Source organism: Dipodomys spectabilis, unplaced genomic scaffold (assembly GCF_019054845.1).
Source record: "Dipodomys spectabilis isolate Male_0828 unplaced genomic scaffold, ASM1905484v1 ptg000163l, whole genome shotgun sequence".
NCBI lineage: Eukaryota > Metazoa > Chordata > Mammalia > Rodentia > Heteromyidae > Dipodomys > Dipodomys spectabilis.
The window spans coordinates 11,939,542-11,963,292 of NW_024870840.1; the positions used below are offsets into that span (position 1 = coordinate 11,939,542).

At 36.3% G+C, this 23,751-nt stretch overlaps 1 protein-coding gene across 1 annotated transcript; it reads left to right on the forward strand.

The window, feature by feature from the left end:
* Nucleotides 1–2,056: 2,056 nt before the first annotated feature.
* Gas2l3 (growth arrest specific 2 like 3) lies at nt 2,057–20,871 on the forward strand. Its single transcript, XM_042693270.1, has 8 exons — nt 2,057–2,120; nt 3,530–3,698; nt 4,610–4,725; nt 8,676–8,817; nt 13,823–13,886; nt 14,510–14,648; nt 17,149–17,256; nt 19,530–20,871. Exons 1-8 carry the CDS (start codon nt 2,097–2,099, stop codon nt 20,838–20,840), a joined length of 2,073 nt encoding a protein of 690 aa, XP_042549204.1. The 5' UTR covers nt 2,057–2,096; the 3' UTR covers nt 20,841–20,871.
* The last annotated feature ends 2,880 nt before the right edge of the window (nt 20,872–23,751 follow it).

Consider the following 23,751-nt stretch of genomic DNA (forward strand, 5'->3'; position numbering starts at 1 on the left):
AATTGGCTTCTACATAAAGAAAGATGAACAAAAGCCAGATAAGTCCACTGAGTTGGTAATTAAAATGTATCTGCAATAAATGACTACTGATTCATTGGAATTGGTTTATATGAAAAGTAAGGCTAAGACTTTGAGGTAAGCTAGAAATGAGGAAAATCAGTAATAAAAATGGGTGAAATGCAAGAGTTGTGGTTGTGATACCAATCTGGGACTGGGACTAACCAGTCCCAGATTAAATACCTGATATATAAAAAATGATTTTGAAAGGGAATATTGACTGCCTAGGATCTATCAAACACTGTCTCTTCCTATCTGGAGTATAGTGAGGATTTATTAAGTAATTGATGATTAACTGATTCAGTCTCCAGTGTGTAAACGTTTTCCAACAAAACCATCTATTAATGTGTATAATAGCTGTTCGCATATGAGGATACATTGTTACTTGTCTGAGTAATATGTTATTAAAATTTTCTCTTCATAGGTAATCCAGATGGGTTTCTTTTTTGTCACTTTAAAAATAGTTCTTCCTGTTTGTTACACAGGGGAATGATTTTTTTAAAAAATAAGACTTTTATAAAAGTTCAAGTGATTGCATGTTTGGGCATAAATTCTTCATTTCTTTCATAAAACTAATTTTGTTGAATTTTCTATAAAAAGTGCAACTATTAGACATTCCTGCAATAGCTCTTTTGTGAATGTGTCAGTGTTCTTGATTTGCACACGCCTTATAATTTCAGCTTTCTTTTGTTCGAGGTTGGCAGAGCCAACTGTTAGAGCTCTTGTCTGATGATGTGGAACTCCATTTTAATGGGAGCAGCTTCTCCGCTGGATTTTCAAAAAAAAAAAAAATGATCTTGGAAGCTTCTTACTGTGGATCTTTGTTGGGGACAAAGGATTATTTATGCTAAAGGAAAATGTATTCCCCAATGAATTAGCTCGTGGGAAGCATAACAAGCTCATTAGTAATGCTCACTTGTATTTTGGCCTTTTGCTGTGGTCGAAGGAAGGGAAAATGACATCCAAAGGGATGTTCTGTTGTCTTTTGCCTTCCTGCAAAGAAAATGTGGTTCAGTAATAGGCTCTTCTGTTGGGTTTAGCTCAGGCTCAACTCTGGCACAAGAAGAAATATTCCTGAAAGACAAGTGGTATGTATAGGTGGTACTGGCATGAGATGGGTCTGATCTAGCATAGAGGAGGAAGAACTTTGCCTCGGAAGCTGATAGCATTTTAGCATTATAAATGGCACCTGTAACTTTTTTTTCTTGGAATGTCTTAGTAATGGTTTCCAATGAAAATAGACTTACTTATTATTGTACAATCAATCATCAATAATCCTATGCTTTCATAGTCTTTGTTGTTCTCAGTATTTTAAAACTTTTCACTTATTTTCCTCCTGAAAGCATGTTAAATCATTACACTAATCTAACTTTAGCTATTAAAGTTTTTTTCTCTGTGAAGACTTTAAAAACAGTGCTTTGGAACTAAAATCGCTGTTCCCTTTGTTTTTGTCATAAAATTATTATAAGAAGGCACTGAGTATTTTTGTTTCACAGTTTATTGATAGTTATCTTTATTATCTTGTGTATAGCAGAATAAAATTGTGGTTTGTCTTGTGTGTTTGTACAAAGTCCATATATCCTTTTATAATCTTTATGAAGATGAGATAAAAATGCTTGAATTTCAGTATGAGTTTTGTGTGCTATTTATTTCACTTTATTTTTGCACCATGTTACAGAGGAAAAGAAGAATCAAGGAGACTTTCATATGAAACAAGCTTTGTTGTTAATTCTAGTTTACTGGCCAGATGCTTCAAGGATTGCTTTGATACTAGTGCCAGAAACAATGTATTACAGTATGGTTCAGACTTTCCTCTTTCAAGTGAGCAGTTCCCTTATAAAGTAAGAAGCAAGGAGTCATTATTGAGTTCTTCTCTAATCAGACTATTCCAGCTAGCGGAGAAAGTTTTAGGTTTATGAAAACAGTAGAGCCCTTTCCTCAGTTGTGAAACATGGGGGTTGGAGGGCCAGGAAAGTTGACATTATCTACAATATTAATGTTTTGTTCCATTTTCAGAGTAGCAGTTTCATTCAGTATATATGACCATGCAGCCTGCAATTCAAGTAAGTAATTTTCTTGGAATACATACATGAGCACATGCGCGTGCACAGGCACACACGCACACACACATAAACACACCTTTTGCAATGTATATATATGTATACACATATATAAATTATGAATTAATATAATCAGATTAATAAAAGGTCAAATTTACCATGATATGTTTCTGTGACACTTGCTTTTCTAATATCACATTTTAATTACAAGAATACTATATTGTGATTTTGTGGTTTCAAAGAGATTTTAATTCTAAGATTTTATTTCTATTATTTGAAAGAATAAAAAAAAATCTTAAAAGATATCATTGGGGGGGCTGGGAAGGTGGCTCAGAGGTAGAACGCTTGCCTTGCATGCATGAGGCCCTGGGTTCGATTCCTCAGCACCACATAAGCAAAAAGAAAAAAGCTGGAAGTGGCGCTGTGGCTCAAGTGGTAGAGCGCTAGCCTTGAGCTGAAGAGCTGAGGGACAGTGCCCAGGCCCAGAGTTCAGGCCCCACGACCGGACCCCCCCCAAAAAAAAACAAACAAAAGATATCATTGGGAAAAGAAGCAGAGTATTTTTGTGTGCTTTTCCTTGCTATAATTTAGTATATATTTAAAAATATAAATTTTTAGTTATGTGTATATATGCTTTATAAATGACTGTGCTTAACATACAAAAAGGTATTAAAACATGACATTTTGGAGACTGGTTTTTGTTTATTTTTTTATTTTTTTTTGAGGTGAGCTGGGGGGTAATGAGACATGCCAGAATAATCTTGAGTGATTTCCAGAATTGGTATTTGCTGTACTGTTTTGCTGTCTTTTTTATTTCTTTCCTTTGGTATACATAGAACTTCTCCCATTACCTCCCCTGATTTTTCTGTTCCATTCTGTTCTTAATAAGAAAGAAGGAGTACAAAGGGAGGGTTGACGATGGAGGCAGTGTATATTGAATGAACATTTGTTGAATGAATGAATGCATAAATAGCATTTGTAAACTTTCAATCATTATTACAATGTTACCTTTAAAAAAATAGTTCTAAACATTTGATTTAAAATAAAGAGGTGGAAAACTACAGTCCATGAAGCAAAGTTAGTCTGCCATGTGATTTCACATGGCTCCAAGCTAAACATGGGTTTCATACTGTAAAATGATTGTTATCTAAGTAACCCCTACGTCTCAGTTTTGCTTATTGGCTCACAAAGCCTAAAATATCAGGGTTTCACTTACATCGATTGCGGTATTGAAAATTGAAAACATTTCAAGTATCTAGACTTAGTGTTATTCTCATTTATGTATTTTCTTTGAGATGTTGTAGTTTAGTATTCATGTATATTGCATATGATTTATATTTCATCATTTAAATATGGACTGTGGTGATATTTAACAGAGGTTACCTTCTTTCACTTGTTGCTGTTCTTTCTAGGTATGGTTTGGAGAGGATCTGCCTCTGAGTCCACGGAGTCCTCTGACTCCCAGACATGGACCGGGATTGGCTGATGTTTGTCAGTATGATGAATGGATAGCTGTGAGGCATGAAGCCACTCTGTTGCCTATGCAAGAGGATCTGTCTATTTGGTTATCTGGTCTGCTAGGTGAGGCTTGCAAATAAACTCACAATTACCAATAAACATTTCTTGAAAGCCTTACTTTTTGTTGAGGAATTTTTGTTCTAGATGCCAGGCATAGTAGTGTAGTGAAATATTAATGGTCCTTGTTCTCATCAAGCTTACATTCTGTGTAGTTGGAGAAATCTCTGATTTCCTTCAATCTTGGATCTTAAATTGTAGGAGATTTGATATTTAACTGCCTTGGCTGATAGCTTTAAGTGATCAACAGATTTGTTAATATTGAAGTCTTTTTTGAAGAAGAATTCTAAGATGTCTGTTTTATTATTTTAATTTTAATTTGTTTGTTTGTTGTTACTGATTACCACCACCCCTGTCCCTCCTGGATAAGCCACAAGATCCTGAGGATATAGACTGTAGTTAAAATGATTACTGTTTCTGAAATGTTGAGGAGTAGGTGCATATGATACCCAGAAAGAAATTTAGGGTTGGAAAGTGTTTGGTGTATTTATTACTCTAGAAAATATGATGGATCTCTGAATTTTTAAAAATTCACTTTAAATGTAGAACAGTAGTTGGTATTCCCTGGCCATTTGTTGAGGTATCTTAAATTGCAACAACATGAATTTTATGTGTTGAGACTCATTTTCCTGGTGCAAGCAGCATTAATAGACAGTGAATTTATTTTATCTAAGATAAAAAATAAAATGAATGTCAGTTTTCTGAATTTTTTTCCTGTACATAACAGATACTTTTTGGTCTTTGTTGTCTTCCATTTAACTTGACCTTTGTTTTAAGTATGTCTTTTAAGAGTGAACACTTAGAGTCTGATCTGATATTTGTTTAGTTTTCTAGCTGTAACATGATTGTGTTTTAATTCACTTTTCACCAATTTATTGGAATTCTAGAAGAATCTTAACTTTAATATTTGTTTTTAGGTATTGAAATTAAAGCAGAAAGGTTATTGGAAGAATTGGATAATGGAGTGCTGTTGTGCCAACTAATCAATGTTCTTCAAAATATGGTAAAGTCATGCAACTCTGGAGAATCAGAGGTTAGTAACAATGACGGTATATCTTGACATAAATTAATTGGTCATATCTATCTCTTATCAGCTGGACAAGGCTGTAAACTTCCACCTCACAACTGGCTATGTGATTTTGAAAATTTTACTTTATCTTTTGGAGCATCAAGAAAAATGTTATTTGTAAAATAGAGATATTGACCTTTGCCTTATGTGATTTATGTGTTCATTGAAATTAAATGTAATAATGGCTAGGTGATATCTGCTATGTATGTAGTATAGATCAGTGCATTGTGGGTATCCAATAGCTAGTTCTTTCTTTTTCTTTTTTGGTTGTGGGGCTGGGGCACTGTCTCTGAGTTTTTTCACTCAAGGCTTGTGCCCTACCACTTTGTGCCACAGTACCACTTCTGGTTTTCTGGTGGTTACCCGGAGATAAGAGTCTCATGGATTTTCCTGTCAGGCCAAGCTTTGAACCTTGATTCTCAGATGTTAGCCCCATGAGTAGTAGCTAGGATTACAGGCATGAGCCACCGCCACCCAGCTTAGCTCTTGAGAATGATGATAGTAGACTGTTATAAGGATTAAATAAGATAAGCAGTGGCTATTATTGTTGTTATTTTTGTTATTATTATATTTTTATATTCTCCAAATATTGCTTTGGTGATGGATCCACAAATATTAGTGGAATGAATAATAATTTTCAAGCTAATTTTCATCCTTTGGCTCTGTAGTTATGATTTGAAGTAGACCAGGTTTTCTTCATTTTTATCAAATGTTAATGTTTTCAAGAGTTTGGAGTCTGAGCACTCATACTATTAATGGAAACACAAATTAGTATCAACATTCTGGGGGCAGTGAGTGATATATACACACATGTATATACATACATAGACATCATTTTTTTTTTTTTTGTCCTTCGTGGGGCTTGAACTCTGGGCATGGGTGCTGTCCCTAAGCTCTTCAGCTCAAGGCTAGTGCTCTACCACTTGAGCACAGCATCACTTCTGGTTTTCTAGTAGTTCATTGGAAATTAGAGTCTCACAGACTTTCCTGCCTGGACTGGCTTTGAACTGTGATCCTCAGCTCTCAGCCTCCTGTGTAGCTAGGATTACAGGTATGAACCACCGGCACCAGGCTATACATCTGTCTTTTTTTTTTGGGGGGGGTCCAAATGTGGGGCCTGAACTTCTGGGCCTGGGCATTGTCCCTCAGCTCTTCAGCTCAAGGCTAGTGCTCTACCACGTGAGCCACAGTGCCACTTCTGGCTTTTTTTTTTCTGCTTATGTGGTGCTGAGGAATCGAACCCAGGGCCTCATGCATGCAAGGCAAGTGCTCTACCACTGAGCCATCTTCCCAGCCCCTATGCATCTGCCTTATACTGAAATAAAGTATGTCCCTTTGATGCATGAAATTCTCTACTTCTAGAAATGTATAGTAAGAAATCACAAGTTAACAAAAATGATAGTGTAAAAACTTAGGAACGAGTGGGACCCAAGTGGCTCACACCTGTAATCCTAGTTACTTAGGAAGCTGAAATCTGAGTATTATGGTTCAAAGCCAGCCAAGGCAGGAAAATCCATGAGATTCTTATCTCCAGTTAACCACTCACATCTGAAGTGGAGCTGTGTGGCTCAAAGTGGTAGAGTGCTATCCTTTAACAAAAATGTTCAAGGAGAGCGTCCAGACCCTGAGTTCAAGCCCCACAACTGACAAAAACAAACAAAAACCCATTAGGAACACTCTAAATGTTCATCAGTATTTATCAATACAGAAATTGTTAAAAAAAAAAATTAATTATAGTACCTAAACACATTGAAATATTATGTTTATTAGAAATAGTAGTTTACCAACTGCCCAATAAGTAAGTGGGCGAAAGACTTAAAGAGAAGCTTCTCTGAAGAAGAAAGAAGGATGGCCAATAGACACATGAAGAAATGTTCAACATCCCTAGCCATAAAAGAAATGCAAATCAAAACAACATTGAGTATCACCTCACTCCAGTTAGAACGGCAAAAATCAAGAACTCTAACAACAACAGATGCTGGAGGGGATGTGGACAGAAAGGAACCTTACTTCATTGTTGGTGGGAATGTAAACTTGTTCAACCACTTTGGAAAGCAGTATGGAGGTTCCTCAAAAGACTTCACATAGAGCTCCCCTATGACCCAGCAATCCCACTTTTGGGCATTTACCCTAATGTTTACAAACAAGACCACACTAAAGCTACCAGCACAACTATGTTTATTGCAGCATTATTTACCATAGCTAAGATATGGAACCAACCCAGATGCCCCTCAGTAGATGAATGGATCAAGAAAATGTGGTATATATACACAATGGAATTCTATGCCTCCATCAGAAAGAATGACATTTCCCCATTTGTTAGGAAATGGAAAGGCTTGGAAAAAATTATATTAAGTGAAGTAAGCCAGGCCCAAAGAAACGTAGGTCCCATGGTTTCCCTTATTTGTAATATCTAGTATATGTATGAGTCAAGCGGAAAAGGTCAGATAATGTGATGTCCGGAAAATGAACCCTTAGATGTGTATTTTAATGTTTTTTTTCTTTCATGCATGTGTTTCTAACACATTTATAAGATTATCTCTTTGTTGCTTTGTATGTCCCTCCTCCACAGTATAACCCCTGCTTTCACTATATTTGATGTCAGTATAACTTGTGGAGGAGATGGGGAAAAACCAGTTGTTTAAGGATACAGGTGGACCTGTTGCAACAATGAGAAGTACAAGTTGTCATGTCCAAAACGAGCTTTACAACGTTGGTGCGGGGGGGGGGGGGGGGGGGGGGGGGAGGAGAAGGATTGGGATTAGGGGGGGAGGGGGGAGGCTAGGAAGGGATGGGAAGGATAAACAAAGGAGGAGGCTGCAATGCTTGATAAGAAATGTACTCACTATCTTGCCCATGTAACTGTAACTCCTCTGTACAGTATGTTCACAAATAAAATTAAAAAAAAAAAAGAAATAGTAGTTTACTTAAATTTGTTGTTTTCAACAGTAAAAGATGCCTACAACCTATTGCTAAGTATACATGTGCATATGCACAAATCAAATTCTATGTTAGTATATTTATGAGTCATTTCATGGGCACAGCTATGTATATAGCTATGCATAGAAATATCAAAATGTTGGTGAGAAGATTTTGGTTGATATTGTTTGTATTTTGCTGCACTGTTTGATTTTTGTTATTATGATCATGTATGCTGTATTTAGTAATATACACACAGAAAAACCTCACAGGCTATTTTAGTCTTGGAAAACAATGGCAACAGGAAGGATATATGTGAATGTGGTAATAGTGGTTATCCCTTGGGAAAGAGGAACTGAAATGAGGCATAGAGACTCATTTACTGTACTTACTGCACCAAAAAATTACTTTCATAAATTGTCTTTCTAAGTAAAATTTAAGCACAACCTCTCTGCCCCAGCCTTGGGCAGATAGCAAAATAATTAGGTGTCAGATTCAAAGAACCTGAATCAAGAATGAGGAGCTACTTCTGTCTTTCATAGTCCCTTGTAGAACCTCAGGACTCTCTTTATAAAGAATCTATGTTAGGGAAGTAAGCAGAAATAAGTATGCTTGTTAACTTAAACATAGCAGTCACTTTGTGTTTGAATTAACTGCTAGAAGACAAACCATAGAGATGTACTTTAGAGTTAGTAGGCTGTCATTTTTAATTATAATTAAGATTATTGTGTCAAGAAATTGTGGAAAGAAATTGATTAGAGAAGCATGATTGTACTACTCCTTTTGATCAGATTGTTCTCCTAAGACTCAGTTTCTAGAGTGTATTAAAGTGAAATAAAATCATTTTTGATGGTATCTTATTTTTCCCCCTAAAGCTGTACACTGATTTTTAGTTACATTTGATTCATTGAACATTTACTTTGTAATACTTAAATGAATACCAGAAACAAGATTCCTTGATGCATTTTTAAAAATCATCCTTCCGTCTTCCCCAGGATTTTCCAATGGGAAAAGTGCCTTGTAAGAAAGATGCTGCATCTGGTTCGTTCTTTGCCAGAGACAACACTGCCAACTTCCTTCACTGGTGTCGTCACATCGGGGTTGATGAGACTTACCTGTTTGAGTCTGAAGGCTTGGGTAAGTGTTGTTGCTGTCATTGTACTTACATTGTACATTTGTATTCCTGGCTTCTCATTTTTCTTTACAAATTAATGCCTTAGAATGTCATATATCTTGGTTTCTTAGAAACATTCTTTAATCCTATGTGAAACAGTTGGGGAATCAGATAGTAAATCAAATACATTCGGCTTTTCATTTATGGTAAGATTTTATGTAATTAGAATGCTGTAAAGGTATTTTATAAGTTGAAAGAGTTGCCTGCTAAAAGGTTCTGGATAAATGCCTTACTAATTAATGTTTTCCCCAAGATTTACTCGACCAAGTCTGAATTACAAGTGATTTCTCATTAATCAGATCATTACAGAAATAACAGAAAGCCAAATGAGATTTATTTATAGTGTTTAGACTTATCTTGTAAACAACAGCTGCCAATTTGGGTATCAAAATTGATTGTTTTTGACAATTCATTTTAAAAGTCTTGCTTTACTGAAAAATTTGTTGACATATTTTCTCATTTCCTTCAAGTCAATAGAAACATCTGTATAAAGACTAACATAGTTGGTTTATTTAGACTATGTCTGTATGTTTGTATTTATCTAGAGAGAGAGAGAGTGTGTGTGTGTGTGTGTGTGTGTGTGTGTGTGTGTGTGTGTGTGTGTGTGTGTGTGTGTGTGTTCTGCAATGAGAGCAGTCACTTACAAGGGTGGGACCAGGGGTGGGACCAAGGGTGTCTGCCTTTACTGAGAGAAGTTGTGTCAGTGACTTTGTGTATTACTGCTGGCTTGTGATGATAACATAAAACAAACTGACTTTTGACTAGTTTGATTATAGTTTCTTTAATCTGCACTGATGGTACACATCCTTATTGCTTGCTCTCTGGATAAACTGCCACCTGTTTGTTGTGTCTCCAGATAATCCTATCTAGTGTAGTGTAGAATACAGTGCCAGGCTTCTGTTTTCCCTTCATATTGTACCTTGCTTTAAATCCAGATGTGCTGATCATTACTGATACAGTAGTTGATTTAAAGAAACATCCAGCTTCTAGGAGTCAATGGGAAGGGGGAATGCTTTGAAAGCTATAGCTTCTAAGTTACTATTTCTGAAAGGATCTAAGATTGTTGTGAATATCTCTCATCAGTAAAATACATCTTGCAACTCTCCTAAAGGTTACTGTAACTACAGAAAGTATGGGAAATGCCAATCATTTATTTCTAGACATTGAGCGGAAGAACTAGTACTTTTATTCTGTAAAGATCTTCTAAAGAAAGGCTTCTTTTTTTGTATCTTTATTGTAAAGATGACAAATGGGGGGGGAAGGGAGGGTAATTAGTTACATAAAGAAAGAGTTCTTATCCCGGTGCCAGTGGCTCATGCCTGTAATCCTAGCTACTCAGGAGGCTGAGATCTGAGGATCACGATTCAAAGCCAGCCCAGGCGGGAAAGACAGACTCTTTTCTCCAATAAGCTACTAGAAAACAGGAAGTCTCGCTGTGGCTCAAGTGGTAGAGCGCTTGCCTTGAGCTGAAATGCTGAGGGATAGTGCCCAAGCCCAGAGTTCAAGCCCCACGACCGACAAAAAAAAGGGGGGAGGGGTTCTTAGTACTTTTTACATTTTTCTAGAAACTCAAAGCAATTTTAAGAAACAAGTAGACTATCTTAAGATATTTCCAAGATCTTCACTGTACCAACCAGCCCATAAAGGTAAATTATTTAGCATGAGTTTTTATCATCAGTCCTTTTCTGTTCTTATAAACAGAATCTCTCATCTTTTTCCTTCTGTTATTTTTTATTGTGATTCTTTGAAGATCATTTTTACTTTTTATTGTAGAGTACTCCTAATGAGATTTATAATGTTAGCCATTTTAAATGCATTGAATTTTCTTTAAAAAAATTATAAAAAGATCAAGATATGTGTCACATAAAAATTCCTAATTTAAAAATGTACCGTATGGGGCAGGTAGTTGTGGAGCTGGGAGGGAAGGGATGGTAGGGGAAAAAAAAAGGAGGAGGCAACAATGTTCAATAGGAAATGTACTCATTACCTTGCTCAAGTAACTGTAACCCCTTTGTACAGTATTTTTACAATAAAAAAGTACAAAAATGTCCAGTATGGTAGATTGTAGCATACTAAGTATGTTGTACAATTATCAGCATTCTCTTATTTCAGAACATTCCTGTCGCTTTATAAATTTCATACCTCCTAACAGCCCCAGTGATTCTTTTCTCAAAACTTAACAACCACCGTCTACTTTCTTTTGGGGGAATTTGCATATTCAGGACATTTCATAGAATAGAATGGTATAATAAGTGTTCCTGTGTGTCTGACTCCTTTCACCTGGCTTTTAGTAGCTCATTCATTTTATATTCTATAACAGCATTCTATTCCATTTTACGGCTGAATAACATGCTATTGTATAGATAAACTACATTTTTTAATCCATTTATCAGCTGATGGACATTTGGATGGTTTCTAGTTTTTGACCATTAAAAATAATGCTGCTATGAATATTTCTGTGCAAGTATTTACATGACTGCATGTTTTTAATTCTCTCAGGTACATACCTAGGAATGGAACTGCTGGGTCGTATGATAGTTCTATGTTTATTGTTTTGAAGACCAAATAATTTCCCAGCGGCTGACCATTTTCCATTCTCTCCAGCAATGCGCAAGTGTTACAGTTTCTTCATATCACTGTCTATACTCATTTTGTCAGTACTTTTTTTGTTTATTTTTCTTACAACCATCCTGGTGATATGAAGTGGTATCATAGTGTGGGCTTGATTTGCATTTCTTTAATGACATTCAGCAGCATCTTTTCATGTGTGGCTACTTGTTTATCTTCTTTGAAGAAATAATTTTCTAAAACTTTTGCTTTTTAAAACAGTTATATCACTTATCATTTGACTTGCAAGGGTTTTTGTATATTCTAGACATTTGGCCTTTATTAGATTATTATCATTATTGGTGGTGGTAGTGATCATGGGGCTTGAACTCAGGGCATGAGGGCTGGCCCTGAGCTTCTTTGCTCAAGGCTAATGCTCTACCACTTTGAGCCACAGTACCACTTCCGGTTTTTTCTGGTTGTTTAATTAGAGATAAGAGTCTCATAGACTTTCCTGCCTAGGCTGGCTTTGAACCATGATCCTCAGACCTCAACCTCCTGAGTAGCTAGGATTAGGCGTGAGCCACCAGTGCCTGGCTTTTAGATTGATTTGCAAACATTTTATTCAGTCCTTGTATTGTTTTTTCCTTTCTTGGTAGTATCAATTGCTGAATAAAACTTCAATTTTGAGTGAGTAAATCTTAATTTATCTATTTTCTTTCTTTGCTGTGATTTTTCTCATCATCTATAAAAACTATTACCTCATCACAGTCATGTAGATGTTTCCCTGTATTCTTACTAGAATTTTTGCAATTTCAGCTGTGAATATTAAAAGCTTTGATCTAGTTTTACCTTAGTATCTGGTGTGACACGGAGGTTCACACACGTTCTTTGCATGTAGATGCCCATCTGCCCCATTGTCATTTGTTAAGAAAACTCTTTTCTTTGTCCATTGGATTGTCTTGTTGAAAACAATTGAACCTACAAGTGAGATTTTATTTTTGGACATTCCCTTCCAACCCATTGTTCTGTGCATCTACCTCTTTGCCAATAGTACACTATTTGATTTTCGTAGCTTTCAATAGTTTTTGAAGTTGAGAAGTGTGAGTATTCCAAACATTTTTCCTTTTCAAGATTGGTTTTACTATTTTGTACCCTTTGCAATTCCATATTAATTTTAGCATCAGCTTATCCCTTCTAGAAGAAAAGGCTGTTGGAATTTTGATAAGGATCACATTGGAACTCTAGCTCAGTGTAGGGGAATGTTGTCGTTTGGATAATATTGTCTTCTAATCTATGGAATGGATGTCTATATAACTACTTTTATTTCCTTAAATAATGTTTGATAGCTTATGGTGTTATAAGCATTGTATCTTATTCTCTTTGATGTTGTAAATAGAACCTTTAAAAAATTTCATTTTCACATTACTCATTTCTAATACATGTAACTAATTTTTGTGTGTTGCTGTTGTTGAAATTATTAAAGTTTCATGTGTATGTTCTTTAGGGTTTTACATATGTAGTGTTTGAGTAAAGATAGTTTATCTTCATCTTTTCCAATCTGGATTCCTTTTATTTGTTTTCCTTGTATAAATGCTTTATAGGGGACCCTCCAGTACACTGATCAATACAAGTGGTCAGAGAAGATGTCCTTACCTTTATCTTTTCCTTGGAAAGAAAACTAATAAGTTATATATAATAAAGAATAATATTAGCAACAAGTTTTTCAAAGTTGTCTTTGTGTTGGATTGACACAATTAAATAGTTTGTTGAGTATTTTTTTAATCCTGAAAGGGTGTTATATTTTGTCTGATTCTTTTATGTTTTTCCCCTTTGTTCTATTAATGGTGTATTATTTGGGTTGAGCTAACATTGCATTCTATTGTATAAGTCCTACTTGATCGTGATGTATAAATCTTCCTATATGTTGCTAGATTTTGTTTGACAGTGTATGTTTCAAGGGTTTCTACTAGCAATGAGTACTGGCTTTTTGTTGTTGTTGGCATATGATGTTCTTCATGTGGCTTCTGGCTTTGGTGTCAGGGTAATGATAGCATCATAGAATAAGTTAGGAAGTGCTCCCTCCTGCTTTTACCAAGTTCAAGGAAGATACTAGTACCTAGTCTGTGATTGTTTTGTGTAAAAGTGATTGTATATCTCTTCTAGCAGTATTATCTATTGAAGTATGAAATAGAAATAAGTTAATGCTACCAAGCCCTTAGATTGTTAGGACCTAAAATGCTATACAAGTACCTAATGGTCAATCTTCATCCTCTTTGCTATCCAGTTTTGTTAAAAATTTACAAATGGATAACAATATGTAGAGACAAAAATGTATTTTCTAACCATGTAAGCTCACGCTGCAAGTATATTACTTAATATAATTCTGCTCTTTACAACATATCGTCTCGTTTTCTACAGTTTTACACAAAGATCCAAGGCAGGTGTATCTTTGTCTTCTTGAAATTGGTCGAATTGTGTCAAGGTATGTATTCCACAATATTTCAGGATTTCCATGTCATAAACAATTATAAGGGTATTTAATTTTAGTTTGGAATGCTGTTTTTTATAAGTGAAAAATGGTTCTTTATTGAAATTTCCTTTCCAAGTTTCCTATTTTATCTTTCTGTGTGTTTTTTTTTTTTATTTTGTTTTGTTGCATGAACAGGTGTCAACAGTTGTTTTCTCCATATAACTTACCTTCACTTAATATTAAACATTAAATGGCTATTTAAGTTTTTCAAATTAGAAATAAAGGAAGAGCTGTAGTTCTAAGACAGTTTTAGGCGAAGAAAGTCTTCCAAACACAAAGTGGCTCTCATAAGAAGGCAGGGCTCTGTTTCCACCTGACTTGCTTCACCAACTTTTCTTACCAGGAAGGATACCAGGGTACCAGGAATGATATTGGAAACGTCTGTTATCTGTAAACATGCTATAATATGGTGATAAGAAATTGTGGCATTTAAAAGCATTTCCAGATGTCCCAGTAAAACATTGGTAGAAGAAAGTCAGGCAGACTTTGCCATAAAAAATAAAATAGAAGTATCTTGTTTTGCAGGGGTGTGGGTCAGTTTTACTTGAATGACCAGATTCCTGGTTTGTTTTCAGGTATGGGGTTGAGCCACCAGTATTAGTAAAACTTGAGAAAGAAATTGAATTAGAAGAAACCTTGCTTAATACCTCTGGGCCCGAAGAGTCCATCAGCATTCCAAAATCATGCTGTCATCATGAAGAACTACATGAAGCGGTAAGTAAGTGCTACACTTTTGACTATGGTAGCTGAAATCCCATAGATTTTATGGTAATGATCCAAGCATAAACTGAGAGCTTGGATTTAAGCAGTAGTAAAAGAGGAATGAGGCAAAAAAAAAAAACCAAATATGGCCAGATGTAGGAAGTAGAAGTTATAGAAGTTAATAATGGATGTGTGAGAGAAAGGTTATATCTTAAGTTCATCAGATAAAACTGATACTTGGAGAATACAGGAGGAAGAAAACTTGTAAGGGGGGAAGTTGATGGAGTTTGTTTTATTAGGGAGTGGCAGAATATATACAGCTTTATCAGATGGTGGATCACAGCCTGAGGGTTTCTTATCTTTACCTGGTCATTGTGTAGAAATGAGTAATATTACATTGATTAAGCTCTTAATCTTTTGCTGAAACTATAGTATAAGTGAATTGCTTACTGCTATTTATTGCTTACTATTTATTAAAAGCTTTATAGCACTTTCCAGAAATGCTTAACATACAAATTACTTATAAGCATTTAAAAAGTGTTAACATGATTCATTGTTAGGGTCCTGTCAGGTAACCAACTAAAATTCTATATACTTACAAAATTTTTAAAGAAAGCAAAGACTAAAAGAAATATCTTCTTCCACATTACTTTAGTTAACTAAGTATTACCATGGTGTTAGCAACTGTAAACTCTTTACCTGATTTCAGTTTACTTTTAACCATCTTATATGTGTGTGTATATATGTGTCTATACTATGCACCTATTTCCAGGCTGTGAACAAGACAAACTTCATTGAATGACTTGTGGAAATCAGACTAGTTGTTTATAAACACATTATATGTTGATTTGAACAATCTAGAAAAATAAACAAAACCTACACTTTTCTTCCCAGGCCCTGGGAAATCCACAATTGTCCATTTATTTTGGGTAGATAATTAAGGCAGTCAAATAACATACATTTGGTGTTCATCTAAATTGAGTGTATCTGAAGAAACTTTTTTAAACATCATGCATAAATTCAGCCAAATAAATTTGTTTAATTATACTCTGTGTGACAAGTAACTAAGAAAAATATTGATGATTGCATTTTCAAAACTACTTTTAGGGAAATTAAATACTTTCTATAGTGGCAAATATGTAAATATGTTCCAGTCAAAGATACTTGCTATTGTTTCTAACATATTTATAAGGTGATTTTTTTGTTACTTTGTATGTCCCTCCCCCACAGTATAACCCCTGTTTTCACTGTATTCGATGTTGGTATAATTTGGGGAGGGGAAAGGAAAAAACTAATTGTTTCAGTAGGGATACATTGCAACAATGAAATGTACAGATACTCTGTCAAAAACTGAACTTTACAACTTTGGCTGGGGAGGGGGGAGTGTACTCATGGAGAAGGGAGGGAAGGGATGGCAGGGGAAAAACAAAGGAGGGGGCAACAATGCTTGATAAGAAATGTACTCATTACCTTGCTCATGTACAGTTAAAAAAAGAAGATACTTTAATATAAGTATATATTCATTTAATCAATGCATTTTATTTTCTGTATTTGAAATATAGAATTAATGAATTTTTCTATTTACTGTAGTTTTACCAGTTTAAGTTGTTGTTTATCCAATAAAAAAATTCATGAGGTTTGGAAATGAGGTTTCCCCTTTCTCCCATATCTTTTATAGACTTTTTAGGAGCAGACACTTTACTATTTTTAGAAAAATGTCTTTGAACTGAAAACTTTAAGAATTTTATTTGATTATGGATGAATTGATAGGAACATGGATTTGTCTGTGCATGTGTTATATCCAGGAACTCAGGCTATTGAGGTGTTACTTAGCTTTCTTGCTCATGATTGGTGCTTTAGCCTTAGAGCCACACCTCTAGTCAGGCATTTTGCTAGTTAATTGAAGACAGAATCTCATTTTTTTTTCTTCATGGGCTTCCTTTGAACCACAATTCTCCAGCTCTCTACCATCTGAGAAGCTATGATTAGAGGCATGAGCCACTAACACCAGCTTTGTGTCTGCCTTTTTGGAAACTGTGACACTGAACAAATCTCAGTATATTTTTCACCCCTAATATTGGTATAGCACTGTGTGAAGGGAAAGTGAAAATTCCTACTTGACCTTTTCCTGATTGCCATCTTTGATTTTGACATAAATATATTCAGGCTTAAATCAAACTTAATAACGATCTCATGTTTCCTGAAACTGAACCAAATGTATTTTGAAATACCTTCACTGTCCTACATATTTACAGACTTTTGCCAATGGTTTGATTTCAAAATTGATTTTTACCTGGACAGATTGAGAGAGTGACCTAGATTCTATCACTCGGTGTTGTTAGTTTTAGCACCATATGATCCAGTATTGGAACAAGAAAAGAATTCTTGAATAGTTAAACCACCTTTGAATTTTTATCTTGGAGATTTATTTCCTTGTCAATTACCATTTCCTTGTGTCACTGAACACAATTTCTAGCAATCACGAACTTTTGTTCTCTTTTTTTAATTTGAGGTTAAACACATTGCTGAAGACCCGCCCTGCAGCTGTTCTCACCGTTTTTCTATTGAGTACTTATCTGAAGGACGGTACCGACTAGGGGATAAAATTCTTTTTATTCGGGTAAGTCTGCTATTTACAGTCTATATAAACACAGATTTTGTTACGGAATTAGGTTTGTTGCTTTCCCTACTACATTTTTTTCACCTTTTCTTTTCTTTTTTTTTTTTTTTGGGTCCGGTCGTGGGGCCTGAACTCTGGGTCTGGGCGCTGTCCCTCAGCTCTTCAGCTCAAGGCTAGTGCTCTACCACTTGAGCCACAGCGCCACTTCCGGCTTTTTTCTTTTTGCTTATGTGGTGCTGAGGAATCGAACCCAGGGCCTCGAGCATGCAAGGCAAGCACTCTACCACTGAGCCACCTTCCCAGCCCTCACCTTTTATTTTCTAAAGAAATTGAACTAGAGGATGCCATTAATTGGAAGAATTTTCCTAGGTAGGAAGAATAGGTGATTTCATGAGTATGTAGAGTTTAATATACGCTAAACATGTAGAAGTTTAACATCAGCTATTTCAGGGTCAGCTAAGGTTCTTTAGATGTTGAACATAATGGGGAAAAGCAAGTTCATACACCTCAGGTAATTTGCTCCATTTTTCAGATTTTTCTTAAAAAAAATAGTTTTTTATCATCACCATAAACTTCTAATACGATCAATAGCCATAGTATGAAAATAAAACAGAAAAACTGTTTATAACATACATATACACACACACATGTGCATGTGGACACACACACACATGTATGCTGTTGTACTATTATATTCTCATCCCTATGCAACTCAAAGAAAAATACCCACGTGTGGTTTCTCTTAGTTGTTTTTTTTTTTTTTGGTCCGGTCGTGGGGCCTGAACTCTGGGCATGAGCGCTGTCCCTCAGCTTTTCAGCTCAAGGCTAGCACTCTACCACTTGAGTCACAGCGCCACTTCCAGCTTTTTTTTTTTTTTTTCTTTTTGCTTATGTGGGGCTGAGGAATTGAACCCAGGGCCTCAGGCATGCAAGGCAAGCACTCTACCACTGCGCCACCTTCCCAGACCCTCTCTTAGTTGTTTTTAAGGCAGTGTGACATAGTGATGGTATACAGAAGTCATTACTTGGTTTGTGGCTAGTCTATGCAGATTTACCAGCTCAGTAGACTAAACTTGGGCTGTATTGGATTAAGCAAAACATGTCTAAACCTACAAAAGTGCCATTTGGATTCAGGCCAACCTATTGCATTTGGGAGCCCAGGCCCGAATTCCTTAATTTCTCAGGACAATAGTTTTTCTATCTGTGGGGAAGAATAAATAAATTATATCAGTTTTAATGCATAGGAAAAAAGTTATTAAATTATAAAGTACTAATTGAATTGTTTTTATTTCTTAACTTTTTTCCTTTGAAGCATTTTAAATTTTATTTTTACTATTTTTATTATTTGCATCTTTTATTATATGTTTTTATTTTATGTCTTTATTATCTTTAGGTAGTTGTACAAAGATGGCTTCAATTCAACATGTCATTTTTATGTGGACAATGCACTTTGATCAGTGTCACCCCTTCCATTGTTCTCCCCCATCTCTTCTTACCCCATATTTGAGGCTTTTTTTTTTTTGGTTGATCATGAGTCTTGAACTCTGGGCCTGGGCACTGTCCCTCAGCAATTCAGCTCAAGGCTTTACCACTTGAGCCACAGCACCACTTCTGGTTTATTGGAGATAAGAGTCTCATGGACTTTCCCGCCCCAGGCTGGCTTTGAACTGTGATCCTCAGATCTCAGCCTCCTGAGTAGCTAGGATTATAGGTGCCAGCCACCAGCACCAGGTTATTTGAGGGTTTTTTTTGTTTTTTTTTTTTTGATCTCAGTTTCTCTTTCTAATATAGCAATTGAAAGAGGTTGTTTTTTGTTTTGTTTGTTTGTTTGTCAGTCATGGGACTTGAACTCAGTGCCTGGGCACTGTCTTTGAGCTTTAATATTCAAGGCTAGCACTCTACCACTTTAAACCACAACTTCACTTCTGGTTTTCTGGTGGTTAACTGGAGATAAGAGTCTCACAGACTTTCTTGCCTGGGTTGGCTTCAAACTGTGATGCTCAATTCTCAGCTTCCTGATATAACAGGTATGAGCCACTGATACCCAGCTCTCTTGTAGTTTGTTTAAATTAATAATTTGGAAATTTAGGATATGTGATAGGCCATAGATACTTTACACGTGTGATTGCTACCAGGCTACAACTATAAATGTCACCGTTTTGTCACTTTCTTTTTTATAGGCCATAGATACTTTACACATGTGATTGCTACTAGGTTACAACTATAAGCATCACTATTTTATCACTTTCTTGCTTCTTTTCTTTTGGGGGTAGATGCTTCATGGAAAACATGTCATGGTCCGCGTTGGTGGAGGCTGGGATACTCTGCAAGGATTTTTGCTCAAATATGATCCCTGCCGAATATTACAGTTTGCTACACTGGAACAAAAAATTTTAGCGTTTCAAAAAGGAGTTTCCAATGATACTGTCCCTGATTCAAGTGCCAGAACACCTCCGCCTCCTGAAATGAACCCTCTGTCAGCAGTTAACACATTTCAGAAGCAAAATTTAAAACCAGGCATGCCACTCGGTACTCCAAAGAACAAGGAAAAGCAGGCGCATCAGCCGGGTGTAGCCCAGTCTGTATCTTCTGTAAAAGGTAATCCAAGTTCTCTATCTGTCCGTCCTAAATTTCCGGCTTCTCCAGCAGCCTCTTCACATCTCAAGCTCAAGTCTTCCAGGGGCCTAACAAAGAAACCCCATCCATCCTCTGGCAGTGTGTCCTCTTCCCTTGCTCCTTTAAATCCACTAGGTCAAAGCACTTCACCAGCTCTTTCTCGCTCGGCACCTTGTGCATCTGAATCATTGAGAAAATGTGTCACCTTCTCCAACACTCCCAAGGCCAAGGCTACTCTAGCCCAGAGGTCAGGAGGTCCACCCAAGTCTATACTTTTACCAAGTAAATGCTCTGGAAGAACAGAACCAGGGAACATGAAGCACAATCATATTTCTTCCAAAGATGAGGCACCTACAAATTCATCATCAAAGTGTCCAAAGCTACCTAAAGCAAATATACATATAAGACCGAACCCTTCTCCTTCTTTTCAGTCCCCTGCAAAAATGACAAAATCCAGTTCCAAAACCACAGCTGTGGGTGTAGGAACACAGTCTCCGCCATCTAATGGAACCCCCCGGGCAGGGGTGATCCCAGGACAGAAGATAAAATCAGCCTTACACTCAGATCATCCAGTTTCTGTGTCCCCACTTTCTTCTGCAAAAGTAACGCAAAAATCAAATGATAAGAGTACAGTTTCAGTTGCCAAAAAGCATCCACAGAGTAAAAACGCTCACCAGAAGACAGACCTGAGTTCCTCAAAGTCTCCCAGCCGAACTCCCCTGTCCATTGTGAGTGTTCCCCAGTCTGCTGCCCAAACGCAAACTGCAGCCAAGTCAGCACAGATGGCCAGTAAGGGCCAGTGTTCAGCTAGAAGGCCTCCAATATGTGGCAAGGCCCCAGCTCCATCCAGGAAACCACCCTCATCTCTTAGGGGAGCAGACAGTGGAGAGAAAAAACCAACTGCAAAGAAAAAGGAAGATGATGACCACTATTTTGTTATGACAGGAAGTAAGAAACCAAGAAAATAAATACATGTGTTGTTTTAGCAAATTGGGAAGAGAGAGAATGAATGTGGTAGCTTTACATCTTTAAAGTTTCTCCTATTTGCATTTGCTTTGGTGCAGACATTAAGCCCCAAATGGGAGATGGAGGCTGGGGATGAATGTAGAGGCTGGAATGAAGAGAGGGTTCACACAAGGTTATTGTTATTAATAGATAAATACCTGATGTCCAATCCATAGCATTTTTGAACCTGTCTACCCTTTAAGGGAAATGTAAAAGTCCAGTAACACTACTGAGTAATTACTATGGTTAAAATATTTTTGCATAGATGTTGAATATGGAGGCTTTTATATATATTATATGTAATATAATATATTTACTAATAAGCTGTAATGGTGCTTTTTAAATATTGGTTACTGAATTTTAGTCAGAAAGCTATGGTTTGGTCAGGCATGGTGGTGCATGCCTGTAATCCTAGCATGCATGAGGTTAAGGCAGGAGGACTGAGAATTTGACAGCAACTTGGGCTGCTGCACTACAAGATCCTTTATTAAGAAAACAAAAAAAGCCAGTGGTTTATGCCTATAACCCTAACTATAGAGGAGACTAAGATCTGAGGATCACAGTTTGAAGTCAGCTCAGGCAATAAAGTCCCTGAGACACTTACACAGGCAAGCTGCAAACAGAGTTGTGGCTCAAGTGGTAAAGCTCCAACCTTGAATGAAAAAAAGTTAAGGCCCTGAATTCAAGTCACAGTACCAGCACAAAACAAAACCCAAAAGGAACCTAAATAAGACCCCCCCCCCCCCCACCAAAAAAAAAAAACAACTCAAAAAAACAAAACCTGCTTGGCCAGTGCCTTACAGAAGGTACCTAAATTAGCTTCCTGATCAAGATCTTCTGGTCTGACAGCAGTAAGTGCTGATAACTTGGATGATTAGTTTGGCATTATTCTGGGTTGGGTAAACATCCCTGATATTTAAATGTTTTTAAATTTCCCAATTCAAAAGGAAGCATTTTTTTAACCTTTGCTTCTATTTACACTGGTAATATTTTGTTACTATTGTTTTTGGTGGGAAAACAACCAGAAAAAATTTAACTTTCTAAAATACACACTGAAATGTAAAAATAAAAAGATTTTTTCAAATATCTATAAAAATATAGACACTTTATATTTTTAGATGTATGCTATGCTATGCAGCAGGGGAAAGAGGTTTGGTAGCTTTTTGCAAACTTCAATATTCTAATGTAACTTTGTGATAGTATTTTTACATTAAACAATGTTTTAATAAACATAAGAGGATAGTAAAAGAATCTTAGCGTGATACTGTATGAAAATCCTGTCAGGTGACAGTTGTGCTGGTTTTCCTGAGTAAAGCCACGCTGTCTGGAGTCCTTGGTGGTCAGTGCCTAGCACTTGTGCAGTATCTTCTGTCCTGCAGCAAGATCTCAAGAATGAGTGGAGTTCATGTGATGGCCATTGTCTACCTGTCTACAGCAGCACTCCTAAATCACTAATTTAAGGAACTGTATTTAAAAACAGCGGACTTGGAGAGTTGTAGGGTGTTTTTACTTTATAGTATGATCATTTATATCAAGTTTTAATTGACTATTAAAGATTTCTCTATTAGTTTGAAACACAAGTATATTTCTTGCTTCCCTTCCTCCTTCCCTTCCTTCCCTTCTTCTCTCCCTTCTGCCCTCCTTCCCACCCTCCTCTTTCCTTCTTTTTTTTTTTTTTTTTTGGTGAGGAAAGGTGACAGGAAAATAGGGAATTAAACTCAGGCCCTTATGCAGTCTAAGTAAGAGTCTCTAAAATCTGTTACAGGGCTGAGAATGTGTCTTAGTTGTAGAGGGCTTGCCTAACACGCATGAAGCCCTGGGTTTGATTCTTTCCTCAGTACCACATAAACAGAAAAAGTGGAAGTGGCTCTGTGGCTCAAGTGGTAGAGTGCTAACCTTGAGCAAAAGAACCTCAGGGACAGTGCCCAGTCCCTGAGTTCAAGCCCCAGGACTGGCAAAAACAAACAAAAACCATCTGAGTTCTAAAATCTGTTATTGCTTTGAAAATATATTATTGTATTGTTATATTCATATTTATGTACTGACTCCATTTGAATCCAAACTAGTGTTTTTTTTCAGTGCCTGCAGTATTTTTATCCAATTTTAACTTATATTTCCTCATTAAACATAAAACAAAGTCTCAGTTTTCTTTTTTGAGTGTATTCTGAATGAATTCTCTTCACTTGATTGATGTGGGAAGTTGCAAATGTATTTATAATTTGAGAACGTATATAGTTCTTTTGCTGTTTAAAATGTACTTTTAAGTTACTGCTCCAAGATGATGAGGTGATGCTATTAAATAACAGTATTTCGTCCCTAAATGGCTGCATCTGCTTGAAGTTTGTTCCAGAAAGACTAGATATGTTTTTAGATAATAGAACTGATCAATTATTAAAGTCAAATTTTAATTCCACCTATTCAGGATGTAGAGATAGGGGAATCATGGTTCGAGGCCAATTCAGCAAAAAAGTTACTGAGATGCTATCTCAACAAATAAGCTGGGCATGGTGATACAGATCTGTATCCCAGTTACTCCAGCAAATCCCTGAAGTCACCTGAGCAAAAGGTGTGAGACTCTATCCAAAAAAAAAAAAAAAGCAACTAAAACCACAAGGTCTGCAGTTGTGGCTCCAGTGGAAGGTATAGAGTGGTCTAATAAGGCAAGGTCCTGAGTTCAAACCCCAGTACTGCAAAACAGAAGTTAAATTTTACTGGTTACATGATCATTTTGCTCAGAAAGCTACTGACAATAGGAATTTCGAAGTTTCTAATTTCACACTTTGTTGCATTCTGAATATTATTGAAATAATATAATAATAACCAGAGCAATTTATAAAAAGTTAAGTCAATATACAATCCCTGTAATGTGCCAAG